This window comes from Diceros bicornis, chromosome 16 (genome assembly GCF_020826845.1).
Source record: "Diceros bicornis minor isolate mBicDic1 chromosome 16, mDicBic1.mat.cur, whole genome shotgun sequence".
NCBI classification, from domain to species: Eukaryota; Metazoa; Chordata; class Mammalia; order Perissodactyla; family Rhinocerotidae; genus Diceros; species Diceros bicornis.
In genome coordinates, this window is record NC_080755.1 from 26,927,303 (window position 1) to 26,947,559 (window position 20,257).

General features: G+C 40.9%; 1 protein-coding gene across 3 annotated transcripts in view; it reads right to left on the reverse strand.

Annotated features, from left to right (window-relative positions):
* GAREM1 (GRB2 associated regulator of MAPK1 subtype 1) overlaps window positions 1-18,007 on the reverse strand; it is a 191,958-nt gene extending 173,951 nt beyond the window's left edge. For 2 of the 3 annotated variants that reach the window (XM_058556956.1, XM_058556955.1), the window contains exon 1: window positions 17,497-18,006. In XM_058556956.1, the coding sequence (XP_058412939.1) occupies window positions 17,497-17,617 (121 nt within the window). In that variant the 5' untranslated portion in view covers window positions 17,618-18,006. Of the gene's footprint in view, window positions 1-17,496 lie in introns of all 3 variants that reach the window. The other variant, XM_058556957.1, reaches the window with a different exon arrangement.
* Between the last annotated feature and the right edge of the window lie 2,250 nt (window positions 18,008-20,257).

Sequence of the window (20,257 nt, forward strand, 5' to 3'; positions counted from 1 at the left end):
AAAATAAAAACTGGCATGGATTCAAATTTCTCTATGGAAACTTGACTCACACTCAAAGTCTAATATGTTTACTTGAGAGAGACAGAAAGGGATGGAGTTTATCATTAGCAGGGCAAGGAAGAGCACATGGCCCAAGATTTTACAGTGAGCCTCTCTGGAAACTGTAGATAGTAGTAGCTTACATGTTATTAGAACACCTATCATTGTAGTTCATTATTTACTAACTTTTATATTGGAGTTCATCAAAATTTGAGACCCTTTTTTTTTTTTTGGGTGAGGAAGATTGGCCCTGAGCTAATATCTGTTGCCAATTTTCCTCTTTCTGCTTGAGGAAGAATGTCACTGAGCTAACATCTGTGCCAATCTTCCTCTATTTTGTATGTGAGACGCCTCCACAGCATGGCTTGATGAGCAGTGTGTAGGTCTGAGCCCAGGATCCAAATCCGTGAACCCTGGACCACCAGAGCGGAGCATGTGAACTTAACCACTACACCACCAGGCCAGCTCCAATGAACTTCATTTTGAAAATCCAGAAAAGAGGGTTATATATTTATAGCCTCTGATTAAAAAAGTTATCTGGCATTTTCTTTAACTGCAGACAAGTATAACATGTGTGTGTGTTTACATGTGTGTGCTTCCATCCATGTGTGTCTATATGTATGTGTAGTAGTTTCCTATGGCTGCCACAACAAATTTCCACAAACTGAGTGGCTTAAAACAACAGAAATTTATTCTCTCACAGTTGTGGAGGCCAAAAGTCCAAAATCAAGCTGTGGGATCAGGTAAACCTTTGGCTTGTGGCTGTATCACTCCAATCTCTGCTTCCTCCTCTTCTATCTCAAATCTCCCTCCTCCTTTCTCCTCTTGGAACAACACTTGTCATTGGATTTAGAGCCCACTCAGGTAATCCAGGATGATCTTATCTCAAAACTGTTAACTTAATTACATCTGCAAAGACCTGTTTTTCAGATATGGTAACAAACAGGTTCCAGTGATTTGGACATAGACTTATCTTTTTGGGAGTCACCATTCAACCCACTACAATGCGGATGTGTGTGTGGGGATGTGTTTGTGCGTTGTATATTATGTCAAAGCAGAGTCCTTAAATAAGATTCTACTGAACACCTATATGTTGCCAAGGCAACACAGTTTGGAAACTGTTGGGTGCTGGGAACACAATGATGAACATGAAAGACTGGGTCCCTGCTCTCATGGAAGTCAGAGTCTATTGGCAGATAGAGAAATCAAATTATTCGCTAAAGCTGGAAAATGTAGTATGAGGGAAAATTATACCACAGTTGTTTACAACAGGGAAATGCACCTTATCTGTTGTTAAATGTTAAATGTAGCCCTGATATTTTTTCAATTAGTGATGGATAGTTCAGATTACCTCCCACCCTGTGTTGCAACATCCACTAAAAGTCCTTGCTTCCCACGTGTGCTTTGCACTTTAAATTATCTGACTCAAAGATACTCCACGGAACTACCATGGTTCATGTAATTTAGGATGCCATCACTTGTAATCCAATCATTATTTTACAATAACCAAGAAAGAATAAATGCAGTCAATTAAACTATGACATGCCATTAATTATAAGATGCATCCCAATTTCAGAGATATTAAAATGTGCACCTTAGAATCAGTGAAACATGTTCATTTCCCTTTTGAAAAATATTCTCACAACATATCAAGACAAATTAAACAGCTTTTGATTAAACAGTACAGCTAAAACTCAATACTCTACCAGCAAAATTTTAATGTTGAGTTGGCTTCACTTAGCCTCAATATTTTTCACCTTCTTTCCATGAGGTTAATATATGTAAATATAGTTCAGTAAGTCCTAAAATAAGACATATACTCATATATTGGGTCTCTTCTAGGTTTGAGATAATTTGAGAAGTCAGAGATTGGGAAAGAACTCTAAAACCCTTGAGCTGAAGCAGAAAGGAGTGGCTGCAGGAATTATCACTTCTTTCCTTGCCCAGAACTTGCTAAAAGGTCAGAAGGTGAAGAATGGAGTGTGTGCACCTGTGTGTGTACGGGGGCAGAGGTTGGAGAGTCCGAGAACCCTGGAGTGTTCCAAGAACCCTGTAGCACAGTCATTCAGACAAGATTTCTGATACACCGGGTGGACACTGGTGGACATCCAGTGGTCCTACTAGACCCTGTGAAATGCACAAAGAAAAGAGAAGACAGAATGCTGTTCCTGGATGGCTTAGAAAGACATGTCTAAAGAGAGAAGTGATAAAACTTTTACATATATGCAACTCCAATCTAATAACGTTCCTCATGGAATGCAGGATTGAAATTTTGTTGTAGTTTTACACAAAGGTCATGTAGTAGAAAAAGTCTCAGAGAACAATCTGTTTTAAGTTCTCTTCTCATACTTATTTCTTCTTTATTTATACAGACAGTCTGGGTTTTGACATTGAGATATAAGGTCCAAATTGCCCTACGTTTTTCCTAAAAAGATTTAATTTTGGTCCTTGCATGTGAAATTAAGAGGAATCAGGAAGGCAATGCCACCAGAGATTTTGGGGGAGGTAAGGAAAACATAAGAGAAATTTACTTTAAGTCTTTAAAAATGAACAGACGTGAGTCATTATGGAATTTTCAAGCAACAGGCACATATACACAGTAAGAATAGCGTGTGAAAGTGTGTCCCTCATCCAAAAAATAATAGGGGAAATAAACTTTAATTAAGTAGTCTAAAGTGGAACGCAACTTGCAAATGCGTCTTAAATTCTGAATGGCATATACTCTCTCTTACACATACACAGATGAACAGCAGCTTAGTAAAGTATCATTTTAAAACAAATTCTTCCCTGGAGAAAACTTATTGCCAAAGCATCTGGACTATGCTTCTAGAAAGCACTTAACAAGTTACTATCATTTCCCAGACTCACCAGGGTAGCACTGGCTTTAAAATGAATTAAAATTTTCTTTAGAAAAACAAATCTCAGGCCTCCCACAGCCACTGGAAAAGAAGAGTAAGTCAAGATTAGGTACAGCTCTAGCCACAGTTTCTCTTCTTTGGGGAATAAAGGATTGTTTTCAGATTTCATTAACCGTCTGTGTTCTTAGATCACAGCCCAAGGCATTCCCTGACAGACAAGTGCGGCTGAAGTGTGTTTTTTCTATTGCTAAAGAGCACAATAAATTTGACAAAGACAGTTCAATTCAGTAAGCATACTTCTGAATAAATGGGCTGGCACAACAACAATCTGGAAGAAAATAAAAACCTTACGTCATATGCAAAAATTAATTCCAGATGGACTAAAGACTTAAACAAAAAAATTTTTTTAAATCTTCCTAGAATATCTAAGAGACTACATGCAGAGGGATCAGGGAGCTCTTTCTTAGCCAAGTGCGAAAACACAGGAAAAAGAGACTTATCTGTCCATGCAAAAATTAAAAGCTCTTAAATGGATAAATATAAACAAAATCAATAGACAAATGTAAATAAGGAAAACTATCTCTATAATATATAATTAGCATCTAGAAATTGGCAAGAATAAGCCAACAATAAACAGCAAGAAGAGCAAGTCTAAGTGATAAAAAGATATACAAAAACGGCACAAAATCACTAATGGTCAGAGAAATGCAAATTAACATAGCAATAAGATCTCATTTTGTACCCATCAGGCTGGCAGATATTTTTTTACAACTTTATAATACCTAATGTCACAGATTCGGAGAAATGGTATTCTCATACATCAATGATGGAAATAAGAATTGTTACGGACTTTTTGCATAGCATTTTGCCAACATTTACTAAATCAATTCCACTTCTGTGAATTGGGTTTTGAAACTCGGAGAAGACCCACTTTCCCTACATTTTTTTAAAAAAAGATTTAATTTCGGTCTTTGCATGTGAGATTAAGAGAATCAGGAAGACAATGCTATCAAATGTTTTGGGCGAGAAGGGCAAGATATGAGACAGAAACCATAGACTTCTATAGAAACAATGAACAAATTAATGACATTAAGTACATGAAGGTTTAATGAAGTATAATTCAGAGAGGCCCCAATGACTAGAACCTGAACACCAATCAACAGAAGATGAGTACTTTCACACCATGCAATATTGTGCAGCTGTTAAAAAAGAATGAATTTGTTTTATACCAGGTGATTCAGAAAGATTCCCATGAGTGATATTAAGAGGTCAAAAAGTATGCACAATATAAAAGTATGTATAATATAATCCCATTTTTATAAAGCAGTGACAGAACTCTGTTTCAGTATATGTCTTTGTATGTATATCTAATGTCGATGTAGAAAGATTACATGAGTATGGGGAAAATATGAAGGATATGCACTGGATTATTTAAGTGGATTTTATGGATGGGCAGGGTTGGGTTGGAATAATGGGGGTTGATGTCAAGGGAGAAGGTTAAAAAAAAGGCAGCTAAAATATCTCATTTATGTAAAATTGTAAGAGTGCGTGCGTGCGTGTGTGAGTGAACAGAGTACGCACAAAAGTACAGTCACCAAAATGTTGATGGTGCTTATGTGCTGGGACTTCAGGTTACCTTTAGTTTTTAAATATTTTTATTTATTCAAATTCTTCATCATGAATACATTATGTTTATATCAGGGGAAATGAAGTTTTGTCTCATTGTAACAATTTAAAAAACTAGACAGACTATAAATGGTATTAATACTTAGTTCATATATTTCCCTTCTTCCTTCCGCTTCTAGTCGCCACTTATGAATGAAACTTCTCTGATATCTACCGTACAGTACTCAATTGTATACAACCTACTCAGATCAATATCTTCCCAACTGAGTCAAGAAAAAAAAGAGACTGAGGGGAGGGGTAAGTACAATTCATCAACTATCTGATCTACTGTAAAGTTAATTTGAGACTTCTTTGGCACTAAAAGATTCTCTTCAAGTCATCTTGTACTTCACTTTCAGCAACTGTCACCTCAACCCTCTGATAAATGCGACTATTTACAGAGTCCTCAGGTGCCAAGTTGGCAACGGGATATGTATTTTACTCCCCCATCCATCACTGCCTGTTCGCAGAGAGAGAACTAAACCGGGCTTTCCTTCTCCTATCTCCGGTTCCCTTCTTTAGCCACTACATTGAAGTCGACATTTGCACAGATATTCAACAGAAGAATAAAATGACATTCAAACTATCATATTTACTTCTCTCCCTGTATCAAAGTTATCTGTGAATCTCTATTTATTCTCTTGCATCAGCACTCAAATTCTAAGCTTCAACGGGCTCTCAGTGGCCAGTCAGAGCTCTTACAAGAGGGAGACTTGGGACGGGCACAGAAAACTCTAACTGCCTGAAATGTAGCACTTCAGGGTTCGTTAGGGATAACATGGGAAAGAATGAAATATTTTTATAAACTTGTCAATTTATTCTTAGTCTTTAAACCCAAATAGTGACAAGCCTAGTTTGTCATGTTAGTTTCACGCAATGCACAGGAATTCATCAACAATGAAGTATCTGTGGGGAACTCTTCCTGACTTGAACTCAAACATAATTATAGCTGTAAATACATAACATGGTTTTAGCAAGATTTTCACAAGATTATTTTATTTTATACAGTGGAAGAGGATTCTTTCTTTCAGAGGACTGGCCACAATGCAACAATGAACAAAACATTTAAATCCAATATCCAGGTTGATAAAGAAAAGTAAATTAATCAATTATTCTGTTTCAGAAACAGAAGTAATATCTACTTATGAACATTAACTGAAGAAAAATAGAAAGGAAGTTTAAACAGTGATTAAACGCACATGAAACCTGGAAATTACTTATAAACATCCTGCAGAAAACCAAGAATAAAAGACACTAGAATTTTATTTTACTACAAGAGCTTTGCAAAAAAAAACTCTACCAAAAAATTGAACTAAGGACTCAGAAAATTCACACAAAAAAGATAAAATTATTGAACTAATTCTACTAGTAGTCAAAGCAATACAAATTAGAAGTTCCAATTTTTTAATTATTTAAATTAGCAAAGACTGAAAAACACCTATGATATTCAATGATATATAATGATATTACTCATTCATTGCTAATGGTTCAAACTTCCCTGGATACAATTTAGCAACACACATCAACAGTCTAAAAATAATAAATTTTGAATAACAATCTCATTTCCAAGAACCCAAAATAATGACATGATGTAAAACTGATAAATTTAAGTACAAAGATAGCCTCAAACACATGACACTCAAAACAACTAAATGTCTCACAACTGGAAAATGGTCAAAAAAACAATGGTTTATTGGTAATAACAGATCACATTCAGTCATGACAATTTTATTTTCAAAGAATATTAATAATGAAGGAAAATGCTCATGATCTAATGTAAAATTTAAAAAGCAGGGGTTTTTTTTGGTCTGACTTTTAGATATAGTCTCCATTTACATGCCATGCCTGCACAATAGGAAAATGTTAATAATGATTATATAACAAGTTATATAACCTCTGGAATTAAAACTGATACTCATTTTTATCATTTTTTGTCTATATGTTCCAAATTCTCTATACTAATGATATCTGAGGGAAAACAGTAAATACTTTTTTAAAATACACAACCACCAAGGGGCCAGCCCGGTGGCACAAGCAGTTAAGCGCACGTGCTCCGCTGCAGCGGCCCGGGGTTCACCAGTTTGGATCCCAGGCGCGCACCGACGCACTCCTTGTAGAGCCATGCTGTGGCGGCGTCCCATATGAAGTAGAGGAAGATAGACACAGATGTTAGCTCAGGGCCAGTCTTCCTCAGCAAAAAGAGGAGTATTGGCATCAGATGTTAGCTCAGTGCTGATCTTCCTCACCAAAACAAAACAAAACAAAAAAAATACACAACCACCAAGCCTCTCCAGTAAAAGGAGGAGAGCAGGAAAAAAAGCACCTTAAAAAAATTGGACAACTATCCCCATTGTGTGTAGCAGATCAGAGACAAAATCTGAAAAGTTTGCAAGCCAAAAAAGAATGTGAGAGTGCCTTATAACAACAATTTCTTACAAGTACACGACTTCTCATGGCTTACTTATAAAGTACTTTCACCTGTAATAAAGAGCCTCTTAAATAGAACTATTTTAAGGTTTTAGCTCATGCTCAAGGATGAAGCAAGAAAAGGAAGTCAGGGCAACAAGTTTATACTATCTTAGCTGAGTGAGAATCTGAACAAGGAGATATCAAGGAAATCAGGACCCAACGCATGGCTATTTTAGTAAGTTTTGAGTAGGAGAAAACAAGTGAAGAAAAGGCATCAATGCAAAAATCTGAGTGGCAGAGGCTTCTAGGTGGCTCCCAATATCCAATGCTCCCCTCTCTTGCAGTAAGAACCCCTGGGCATTGTGCCCAGTTAAGACTACAGTTCCTTGCCTTCCTGCCCATATAGGAGTGTGTAAGTCCTGTCCAATGAGATGTAAGTACAGTGCAGTGTAGGCCTGGTGGTAAGGCATACCCTTTTGCCCCTCCTGCTATCTGGGATACAGATCTGATGGCTAGGGCTCCAGCAGCCACTAAGGACTATGAAGTGAAAACTACCTGCTGAGGACGACAGAGCAAAAAGACATGACGCACCTGGGTCCTTGACACCGTGGATCTGCCATATCAGTCCTGGACTATGTACCTTCAGACTTCTTTTATATGAAAAAGAAAGAAATCTCCATATTGCATAAGCCACTATTTTTGTCATTGTTGGTCTGTTATGCACAACTGAAATTAACCTTAACTGATGTACCTGACCACGATGAGCTTGTGAAAATTTCTTCAGATCCTGTCTACTCTCAGTGGATCCCTCCCTCTTAACTGACCAAAATATGGGACCAAAATAAACAGGAAAAAAATAACAGCAGAATAATTGTATAAAGCTTTATGTTACTTATTTTTAAGTAGATAATCTGAACCTTCTAGAGCCCTCTCTCTTTAGACATAACTAATTAAATTGTTTTTAACTTGGGTCTGGTGCTTGATTGTTTTTGTGTGTCAGTGATCCAAGGGAAAAAGGGTTTCAACAGACTAAAATTGAAGATCTCAGAGACTAAGCTACTCAGGACCAGGAATGACAATGGAATAGATGTTAGTTCTTTGATTCTAATCATTGCTTGCTTGCCCATTTCTACTAAAGGAAGAGAGAGGAAATTCAAAGTGAATATCACGGAATACAGCGTCTACACAGAAGGATGTCTTGGAGTTATTCAAGTGGGCTTCTTCAGGCATTTCTCTAACCTTTCTTTGAATGAGTGACAGAATGTGTTATAACCAGTGCTTCCTAATTACCTACAATGTAACAGATATATTTAAAAATAGAGGGGCCAGCCCGGGTGGCATAGTGGTTAAGTTCGCATGCTCTGCTTCAGCCGTCTAGGGTTCGCTAGTTCGGATCCCAGACGCGGACCTGCACACTGCACATCAAGCCATACTGTGGCAGTGTCCCACATACAAAATAGAGGAAGACTGGCACAGATGTTAGCTCAGGGACAATCTTCCTCACCAAAAAAAAAACAGAAAGAATGGGGCCGGCCTGGTGGCGTAGTGGTTGAGTTCACCTGCTCCACTTCAGTGGCCTGGGGTTCATGAGTTCAGATCCAGGGCGCGGACCTACGCACCACTTATCAAGCCATGCTGCGGCAGGTGTCCCACACATAAAGTAGAGAAAGATGGACACGTATGTGTTAGCCCATGGCCAACCTTCCTCAGCAAAAAGAGGAGGACTGGCAACACATGTTAGCTTAGGACTAATCTTCCTCACCAAAATAAAAAAAAAAGAAAAGTAAACATTTACCCTTTTCTGGTTACTTTTAGATATTTGAATCTAGTTCCCTGCTAGGAGAAAAGTATTGTCAACGTGAACTAATTACCAAGAGCAAATTTTCATTTCTAACATCTTAAAGTCTGGTATTGAGAAAACTGTCATCTTTAAAAAAAAAAATGATCATAGAAATTTTTCTCTACTGAGTGGAGAAAAAGAACAGAACATAACTTATTTTACACCTTCACAGGGGTACATACATGGGCAGTGCTCACACACAATAACATTCCCTTCTAAGCTGTAACCAGGCCTAATCAAAATAACTTACTGTAGATGTTAAATATTAACCTGAATAACAAATACCTTCATAACTATAAGACTTCATATTGCATTTGAAATTCAATAACTTGGTATTTATTAGACAACCAGTAAGCCATCAAAACTCAAGTGGTATTTAAATACTTCAAACTAGGCTTAAGAATTAGCAGAATCAATTAAAATGACTTGCCCCATAATTATAAAGAAATTCATCCACAGAACTGGAAAGGGGCTCAGAACATTGTTTTTTCCTTCTTTTACCACGATGTAATACTCCTGCAGTGGCATAAAAAGAAACTCATTGTCTGGGATTAAGACACTATGGTTTCAAGTCAATCTTGGGGCTATTCTAGGAAGACGACAACTGTACCAAATTAGCAGTGGTAGTCTTGTAATAACACTATTTAAACAAAGTGGCTTGCTTTGCTTAGAAGTAAAATCCCTGGTGTCCTGAGAAGATGAGACAATGGATAGTTAAATGGTTACATGACTATCCAATCAGGCCTTTTCTTTATTGTAGTAAGAGTTGACTAGTTCCAAAGCTTTATGGCATTCTAGTCCATATAAGATTAAAAATTCAATGACATAGCTACATATAATATATAAAGGAGGTATCTTAATTTCAGAATGAAAGAAGTAGCAAGAAAGCAAAAAATCTAAAAATGAGCTGCAATTTCTAGAAATAATTTATTCAAAATATTGATAAATAATGATCCTAAGAATCATTATTTCATCATGATGATCCACTAGTTTCTATATTACCTACTGCTAATTTTAGGACCTATCATCTTAGTTTCAATTTGTATATTTAAGAATACAATGTCTACCTGAATTGAAACAAAAAATGAACTTCTATTTCAGACTTCAGAGGTCTCAGATAGCTTTAGTAATATGGATATTTTGGACCCTCAAATTTATTTTAATTTTATTTTTTTTCCCTCAAAGCCCCAGTAGATAGTTGTATGTCATAGCTGCACATCCTTCTAGTTGCTGTACGTGGGACACGGCCTCAGCATGGCCAGAGAAGCGGTGTGTCGGTGCGCACCCAGGATCCGAACCCAGGCCGCCAGCAGCGGAGCACGTGCACTTAACTGCTAAGCCACGGGGCTGGTCCTGGACCCTCAAATTTTTAATACTGAGATTTGCTCATTCATTTATTAAATACTTATCCAGTTCTTCCTACTTGCACTGTGCTAGGATCTGGGAAATAGTAAAAATAATTTTAGACATCTTTAACCTGAAATTTAAGTCAACATTCTCGTGAAACTGGGAGTAGGAGTGGGAGTTGAGACGTAGGGGAGCATCTTCATGTGGAAATGTCTTCTAAAAGAAGAATTAATCCCATGTGATTTAAAATATTTTAACAGGTTTTATATTTTGTCAAGTATGACAAAATAATACATAAACCAACATTAAAAGTTATTTTTCAAGTTGCATATAATAGCTGGTATTCTTAAGACTGATAATCCTGCTGAAGACCAGAGGGAGTCTGAGTCTTCCTAGAACTGCTGCTCAGTAAGTGAAAAGACAGATACTTCAGGAATCTCAAACAAAAATAAACGAGTTTACAAGCTGGTCTACCAGAACTTGCTATTTCAATAAGGCAGCCAAAAGAGCAAAAGAGACTAAAATACTCTCTTTAAACTATGATGTAGTCAATCACAATGGTCAAACCAGTTTTCCTTTTACAGATGAACGGAGTGTCTTAAGACTGGCCATGGGGATACTCATTTAAGACTTTCAAAACAACCATCTTACTTGAAAAGCAAGAGCACTGAAGGAGCTATGTCCAAATCTTGTCTTGTGGGTCTAAATGTTTCTCACCATCTGCTGTCCCCTACAAGGTCCTCTCCTATTCTTTCTTCATAATTTTCAGGCGTGGCCAATTAAAACAGGTGATAACTAGGGCGGCCTAGTGGTTAAGTTCAGCACGCTCCGCTTCAGGGGCCTCGGTTCAGTTCTGGGGCGTGGACCTACACCACTTCTCCAGCCATGCTGAGGCGGGACCCACATACAAAATAGAGGAAAACTGGCACAGATGTTAGCTCAGGGAGAATCTTCCTCAGCAAAAACTAAATAAAAAATAAAATAAAAAAATAAAACAGGAGATAACTAGAGGAAAGTAAAAGTATACAGTGTATAAAAGAACACCTTTTAAGACTTTCTTCATCATCCACTTCGTGTATAACGTTATACCAGGCACTTCTTTCCTGCTAACAATTACATAACTACAGGTGCTCAGAAAGTCACCATCCACCCAGTAAAAGTAGCGATGGATACATGCTAAAAAAAAAAGATTCAAGTGTCTTGGTAGCATCTGGTCAGACTCACACGTGAATCTGGATTAAGTCAAAAGTTCCTTTCCTAACTTCCTACTCTGGTCTCTCCCAAGCCCAATCTTGGGTTAAATTAGTTCATAACACTTTCTCTCTGACAAAGACCTTACACCACCTTTTTATAACCTGTGGATTACTTGATCAATAACCTGGAATAGCCAGAAGGAAATAGGCTAAAGTGTCACTCAGCATTTCCCTCAGTTTCTTTACCTGTGCAAGGATAATAAAATCTACTTATTATTCAGTGGACTTCTGTTGCCTAAATGATACACTCTGAAGCCTCCCCACTCAACTGGTCTGCACCTCCACTATACCAATCTTATATATGTATATTGTTTTGCAATACATGTGTATTTCACATGTTTTTTTTTTTAAAGATTTTATTTATTTATTTTTCCCCCAAAGCCCCAGTACATAGTTGTCTGTCATAGCTGCACATCCTTCTAGTTGCTGTATGTGGGACGCGGCCTCAGCATGGCTGGAGGAGTGGTGCCTCGGTGCGCACCCGGGGCCGCTGGCAGCGGAGCGCACGCACTTAACCGCTAAGCCACGGGGCCGGCCCTCACATATATTATTGTATTTAATTATCACAGTAAGTAGCTACACAAGAATGCAGGCTGCATGAGGACAGAGATTTTTGTCTGATTTGTTCAGTGCTATTGTCCCAATACCTATAACAGGGCTTGACATATAGCAGGGGATTAATAAATATTAGCTGATTGAACAAATTAATGGATAACCGTGAGACAGATGGGCAAGTATAATGTTCATTTTTTCTGCACTAGAAAACTACAAATCAAAGGGTTCAAGGGACCTGATCAGGATCACGTGGCTATGAAATGGCAACACCTATATCCGAACGGAGGTTTCCAGGCTCCAAATCCAGATCCTTTCAACTACTGTCTCTCTCACCCTGGGCATATGTACCCTCTTCTGATACAGAATGAGAGGGGAAATGAAGCCACAGAGAAGCATAACACATCTTCCTAGAATAAGACTTACATTAAGTTTCTTTAGAAAAAAAATTTTTTAAATAAATATATTAAAGTAATATCAACCATGGAGATTTTGAGAACTTACATTAATTTCAAGGATAAAAAAGAGATCTAGAAACACCTTTGACATTTGCAAGCAGCCACTTGGAGCCTCTCTTTGATCTGAGGCTCCATGTTTCTGCTCCTTCGGCCCTCCAGACACTTAAATGGTAAAATTAGAGAAGCGCCTCAGCACAAAGCAAGGACCAAAGTTCCCACAGTCCCAACACATCTGGGGCTTAGAATCAGCTCCGACTCCTCCACCCAGCTAGGAAGGAGATCTATCTGCTGATCTATCTGCACAGCTGCCTCCAACTCCTACCACCTTTTTTTCTCTCAATCCATGCAGCCTTGGTCTTCCTCTTCCTTTCAACAAACACCATCAATTCCTCTTTCACTGCTCTAGACCAGCATTCTTCGAACTGGGGTACATGTCTGAAGCAAAGCCAACACTTCCCGATGGGTTCACCATCACAGCTGTCAAGGAATCAATTCCCAGACCCCCAACTTCCAAATATTCTCTTGTCTAAAAATGGATCTGCCTGGGACCAAGACTGTGATGGAGGGACATCCACCCAGTGATGAATGGAAGCTGTTCTTCACCCACTTTACAAAAGTAATGTATTTGCATTACCTTCCCCAGATCTTTCTAAACGGCATTACCCCAGGGTGTAAAGACCTCAGCTCGACTAACAAAAGAACAAATAAAAACGCTAATGCAGGTTGAGGAGTGAAAGGCTCCAGCATTTGGGTAACACCCTCCTTTTCTAAGTCAGGTAATTTCCAATTCTTTGTTTAAACAACCTGAAATATTTAAATACAAAGATCCTTATGGCCAAAAGAATTACAAAATACTGGGTTTCAATTTATATACTTTTTTGTTACAGAAAGGAAGACAGAGTGATCAATAAGACACTTTCAAGCATAAAAATATATTACTTCGGGATAGAATTTTATAGGAGAAGGGAAACGGAAATATGAATTTAAGGACAAAAAGACAAGGTTTAAAAATTTTAACGGTTTAAGAACTTATTTATGCATTTTTAAAAATGAATGATACTCGGAAGAAAATACAGATCCTACCAGTGCTTTTTAAATGATGTAACAATTTAAAACACCAATATTTACAATATGCTGAAAAATGAAATCTTTTGCAACTACTTAAACTTAGGATGAAAAGTTTTAGCAATTAGCTTAAAAATGTGTGCAGGGTACAGAGTTTTACAGAATCTTTTAGGAGCTACAGGAGCAGAAAAGTTAGAAGCACACTGCTATAGACCAACCTGTCGGAGCCCTTCCAAGACAAAATACTGGAGACAGAGAATGAACAATGTCCCACCTACCTAGTTTTGAGTGAAGATGGGCTGGAGAAGGGGAGGGTATCAGCATTTTCCCCACCCTCCTCTTAGTCATAAACACACTTGTTGAACCTGGTTCTACAGCCAACAGTTTCTAAGATTGATGATCAAGTTTAATATCCAATCTTAACTGCATTGCTGACTTAGCCCTTGGCTGAGGAGATGTATCTCACTAAGGAGAATCACTACAGTACTCTTCTTTGAGTTCTCCAGAAAGACTCATGAGGCAATACCATAAAGGCTCACTAATTTTGTATCTATCTTATTATACGATGACCAATTTCACCACCAGGGATGTAATATGGAATGCGTCTATCTGACTGGCATTTCAAGACTGACACGCATAATGCAAAGAACTGGAGAGTTCTTTACTTATTGTGTAGTTAATATTTTAAGTAAGGCAAGTGTACTGAGCAGTAACCTCAGATACATCTCCATACCCTAAGCCCTCACACTCCACCTTCTTCCTTCTTTCTCTGATTCCGTACTCTTCTTCCCCACTGCCCCTCCCTCTTTCAGCCACTCCTTTGGGAAGGAGAAAGTCATCTAAATATGATGGATGAGACCAGCACTTAATTCGGTGTCTACACTGTTTTAAAAATACTGACTTTCTGGTCCTCGAGCTCTTGGAGAGACAGTGAGGCTATTTAGAGCAGACATTAGACCTACTCTAAACCTACTCCCATTTAGTATGAGGAGGCAGTACAGTTTGAGATAAAAGGTCTGTCTTGAGAGTCAGAAACTCGGCTGGAGATCCCACTCCCCCATTTACTAGGTATGTCATTCAAATTCTCTGAATCTCAGGTTCCCAAAGACCTTAAAACGGGGTGCTGGGGATTTGAGACAACACACATCAAGCACCTAGAAATGTACCAGCACATAATAGGTATTTGGTAATCATCAGTTATGAAATTAGATGTTAATATAATATTCTTTAACGATTGCTTAAAATCAGCCATTAGTTTTCTCCTGGCATAATATCAACCAGTGGCATGTTTTTCAATTTCTTTCTAGTCTCTTTGAAAACAAGTGATTTGGAAAATGACTACCTTTTATGTCTAAGTACAGGGTGTCCGTGTGTAAAATGTACCTGCAGTACTAAAACCACCAAAAAACAGACACAGGATGAGGACCACACGAAACCTGAGATTTCACATAGAGCACTGGCATGGCCTTAACATGTTCTAAGCACTGCTGTGAAACATGTTGAAAAATAAGCATGGAGGGGCCGGCCCGGCGGCGTAGTGGTTAAGTTCATCCGCTCCACTTAGGCAGCCCCCGGGGTTCGCAGGTTCGGATCCCGGGTGGCAAGCATCCCACATAAAATAGAGAAAGATGGGCACAGATGTTAGCTCAGTGCCCATCTTCCTCACAAAAAAATAAATAAATTTCAAAAAAGCATGGAAATCTATGATCGACTCTTTTAAAGTCTCTCCAAATTTAACTGGTAAGCTAACACTTTCCCCCCATCAAATTAGCAAAGGTTTTTTTTGGAAGATATTCAATATTGTAAGGCTGAGGGGAGAGTGCTACTTCCACACTTCTGATAGTGTAAACGAGTATCACCGTTAGTCTCTAAAGCAATCTGACAACATATATCCAGGACTAAAAAAGGATTAACATGCTTATTCAGCAAATGCAGGAATATAGCCTAACTCAAACAAACAGACTTATGTACAAGAATGTTCCTTATACCACAACTTATAATCGTAAAAAATAAAGTAGCTTGATGTCCACCATACAGGACTAGATCATATAGCCATCCCATGGAATGTTATGCAGCTATTTAAAAATACATATTTAAATAAGATACCATTGTTAACTGAAAGTAGCAAGGTATAAAGCAGTATTTGGCTATGATTCCAAATTCGTGTGTGCCACTGTGATTCTCAAGTGGGAACAAGAGAAAATTTACAATAAAGAATTGGAATTACACACAGTGATCAAAATCCATTCCACAGCTTGAAAGGACACAGTGTTAAGACTTGCTACCCACATCCCAGTTTTAAAAAGAAGTGTGGGAGGACTACACTGCTGATTCAGATCCTTTTTATGAATGGCAAGGATATAGAAAGTGGCTAATAAAGCTAAAAGTTATGTCTGCAACTGATATTTAGCCTCTTTAAACTTTCAGTTTAATGAAGCTTTTGGGTGACTTTTACACCACATGTACCAGTGTTCTCCGCTTAGCTAAGTTTTGGCGGAGTGTGCCGAGATAAGAGAAGGTCAGAAAAGGTCAGGACTCATAACCTTCCAATATATACAATTTTGCACAGTGGAAGAGGAAATGAAACACTGTAAACACACATTCTCTCCTTCTTTCTCTCTGATTCAGATCTGCAGATATATTTAAAGCATAAAACACTTCCCTGCCCCCTACTCTAAGCAGAAATGCCTCAACACACCACTTGTCCCTCCTTGGATTCATATGCACTTCATTACTAGTTTTAAAACTCCTAATTTATTCCCAATGCTCACCACTACCACCACCAACCAAACAAGGCTAGCAAGCATGCCAAGATTGTTTTCCAGCTTTCACGAACTTTCCTGCATTTTTCACATCAGTACTTCAAATGTCTAACCCCACAGATAAGAAACGGAATAAAATGCCTTTGGACATTTATACATCTCACATTACCCGCTCTTGTACTCCAGAAGAGGAGGAGTAACTCAACTCCTTGTGACTTGAAAAGACATCTTTCTGTTCAGGGCTCTTCTGACGTGGCCTGTGTGACCCCAGGTCTATCTGTTTGCCTGCCAACCTGGGCCCAGGTGCTTCCAGCAGCCCCACAGCAGAGCAAGCTGGTTTCTGCAAACAGTCTGAAATCGCCTGAAGCCAAAAATCAACTGAAGTTATTGTGAAAACACAAGAGAAGACAAAACACACCTAAATTGCCACCTTACATGTCAAACTCTCCAACTGAAAGGTGTCTACTTGCTTGCCAGTATGCACATCTACTTGTTTGCAGATGTCACAGTGCAGAACAAACAGCTGGGGGATGTTTGGTTGGTTTCTGGCGGTGAGTTTCAGGAAATCCAAGCATTTCTTAGTTCTGAGCTCAGGTTGCAAGTCAATATAGGTTTTGACGACTTAAATTTTTTCCAGGCTGGAAATGCGCTAAGCTAATAATTAACCTTAAGCATACCATCACTTCTGCTAAAAACATTTTCTACACACAGCCCTAAATTACTTTCAGTTCGGTTAAACAAAACAGACAAGCTGTAATAAAAGGTCTCCGAGAAACGTGATCCCTTTCATTGGTCACCCAGGAGCTTTTGCTCTGAAATCGGCTGCTTCTTGTGGGGGAAGGCGGAGGACAGCATCCAAAGTAAAGATGCCACTCCAAGCACAATTATTTTGTGAGAAAGTTGCCTAAGATAACTCTTCAGGGTTTCCTAGGTTGAATAATTCTTGCAGGCGGGTGGGGAGAGACAGCTCGCCTCCAAGATTACTATCTGCAGAGGCTTCCCCAAGGTTGATTTTTTTTTTTTAGGCGTCCTTTTAAATTATACTGCAAGGGCTCTGATTTTCACATCTCTAACTGCTGCTGGGGGGAGTTGAGAGCAACGCGCCAGAGCTGCGGCAGCCGCTCCGGCCAACTCCGGGGGTTGGGGGGAGCCCACTCCCACCCTCCCGAGCCCCCGCGCGCGCACACCCGCGCGGAGACTGCGGTCCGCGCCCGTCTGCCCTGCGCCGGCGGCCCGGCCGGGACTCACCGCTGTCCAGCCGCGCGATCTGGGGCAGCCGGTAAGTGCTGACCAGCAGGTCGAGCGGAACGGCCACCGAGCTCCACTTCACATCCTTGAGGCTGCAGCCCAGAGAGGGCGCCGGGTCCATCTTCCCCGCCTCCTGCTGCCCCGCGCTCCCGCCGCCGCCGGCACCACCCGCGCCTCGGCGGCCGCCGCTGCTCGCGCTCGCGGTCTGGGACGCGCGGGAGGCGCCGGGCACTCCGGGGGCGCGGCGGCTGGGAGGGAGGGAGGGAGGGGGCCCGCGCCCGGCTCAGCTGCCGCTGCGGGGCATGGCTGGGGCGCCCAGCGCCCTCAAGCCCCGAGAGGACTCGCAGCAGCCCTGTGGCTGCGGGCGGCCCGGGTGGCTGCGGCGGCTCCCGCTCCGCCTCCTCCTCTGGCCCCGGGTCTGCAGCTGCGGCGGCCGCCCGCTCGCCTCCTCCTCCTCTTACCCCTCCTTCCCTCCGCCTCGAGCGTGTGAGGAGGAGCCGCGGGTCTGAGAAACGCCATAGCAGCGCTCCCAGCACTGACTAATCAACAAGGTGCGAGCAACGCCTGCGCAGCTCGCGGAGACACCGCCTCCGCCCCCGCCTCCCCGGCGCCGCCCGCTCCGCCTCCCGCGCGGCCTCCTCCTCCCGCGGCCCGGCGGGCTCGGCGCGGCGTCGGCGTCCCGGCTGCGGCGGCCGGCGCCAGCAGCACGGCGCGCTCCGCAAGCTTTAGCTCTCGCTCCCCCGTCCGACCGCTCGGGCGCCCTGCAGCCTCGGTGGGCGCCGCTGCGCGCCCAGCCTCCTTCCCTGCCCGAGGCCGTTCCCGGAGCCCGGAGGAGCAGAGCGTGCTCAGGAATCTTTCTCTTAGTCGCAGTGTTGGGCACCCTCCCCTCATCCTTCCCGCCTTGGCTCTGGAGTTGCTAAGACGGGGCACAAAGGAGACCTATTTGGTACTCATCTCTTGCGAGTGCCACAGGCATTTCTCCCCAACCCTACAGTTCTACAAACCGAGCTGGAAGTTAATGCCACCAGTCTAGACTTTGGCTGCTAGGCAGAATGAAAAAGGCCCAAGCACCGAGAAGGAGAAAGATGATGAATGATCGGTACCTACATAAGGGAAGGTGACGGTGGGGTTTAGTACTTTCATTGTATGACCAAGCTGCTGGGAACCGCGAAGGATGAGGCCACCAACCGCCCTAGACATGCCAAGGGACAGGGCACCAAGGGACAGGGCAAACTAGATTACTGGGAGCCTACTGGCGCCAGCGGTCCCCCCCCCCCCCCCCCCCCCCCCCCCCCCCCGCAAAGCCCCAGTAGATAGTTGTATGTCATAGTTGCACATCCTTCTAGTTGTATGTGGGACATGGCCTCAGCATGGCGCGAGAAGCGGTGCACCGGGTTCACCAGCAGCAGAGCGCGAGCACTTAACCTCTAAGCCATGGGGCTGGCCCTGGGGCAGCTGTTTTCACATGCTTTCCCCAATTCTCTTTCAATCTTAAAGGCTGGGATAGTCCCTGTTTTCTAGATTAGGTAATTAGGCAAGGTTACACAACTTGTAGATGGTGGTGCTAGTATTCAAGCCCACAGTTCGCTTTCCCTGATAAATCATTTTTCCCCCCAATATTGAGCATGGCCTGCTCACTGCGGACAGAGCTCAGAATGTAAAGGTGGCTGTGAGATACGTTTCTGTAGGCATATCCTGACTTTTGTGTGCTAATCTTTTTTTAGCATTATTTTATACTAGCAGAGGTGAGTGGTTGCCAGGTGAAAGGGTTGCATATCAACTCTTTCTGTTTTTCAACACGTATTCAGTGTTCAGTGCATGACAAGGCAGAACAAGCACCGGCTTCACCCGCGCAAGGGGACTTAAAAACATCCTGCTTGTCTTTCAGTGGGCTGACTTAGGTCTGTGCCAATGAATAAACACCTCCATTAGCAATTGAAGAAAAACAGATCCTTCTACACCCACCTTCCTTATCCTATCGCTTTGAAGCATTGGTGATAATTTTCACAAAATTCTTTTGCTGAAAGTTTTGACCTTTGTGTCATTCACGTTAATATTTCAAAAAATTCTTGGAAAAAAACGGGAAACATTTTAGTATATATTTTACTCAGAATCACAGGTCTATGGAGTTCTAAGATTTGCTAATATAAAGAAGAATTTTAAAAGAACCATGAGGAGCTAAGTGCCAGCTATGTCTTTTCTATTTAAATAATTAATCATTTCTGGAACTAAAGCTCAGACTCTAAAAACGATATAGGAAACATTTAAGAATGGGCAGGGTCAGGGGTCCTTCAACCAGTAGGTAGATCCTAAAACCTTATTGTAGATTGATTTTTAAAAAATAACTTTCTGCTGCTATTACATCCTCTTTAAAAGCTTCAGGGAATAGAAGTAGTTCCCTCTCATGGAAGGGTTGGTGACTTATGACCTAAAGACAAGATAAAAAGTACAAAGATTAATGCGGTCACCTTGTTTTTTAATCAATAAAGGACTTGCATTAGATTTGCTCTTATTGCTGACCTTGAAGACAAGGTTTCTTTTTAATTTTGAGTATTAAAGGGAAGACATTTCAATGAGCTACAAATTCTTATGTAAGTCTCCTGTCCTGGTGGAACTCTTAGAAAAGATCTTATTTATAAGACACAGAGTTTTGGTTAAACTGTAAGAAACATCACCTAAGACGGGTAATCTGGGCCGTGCCTCGTGGCTTAGCTGTTAAGTGCGCACACTCCGCTGCTGGCAGCCTGAGTTTGGATCCTGG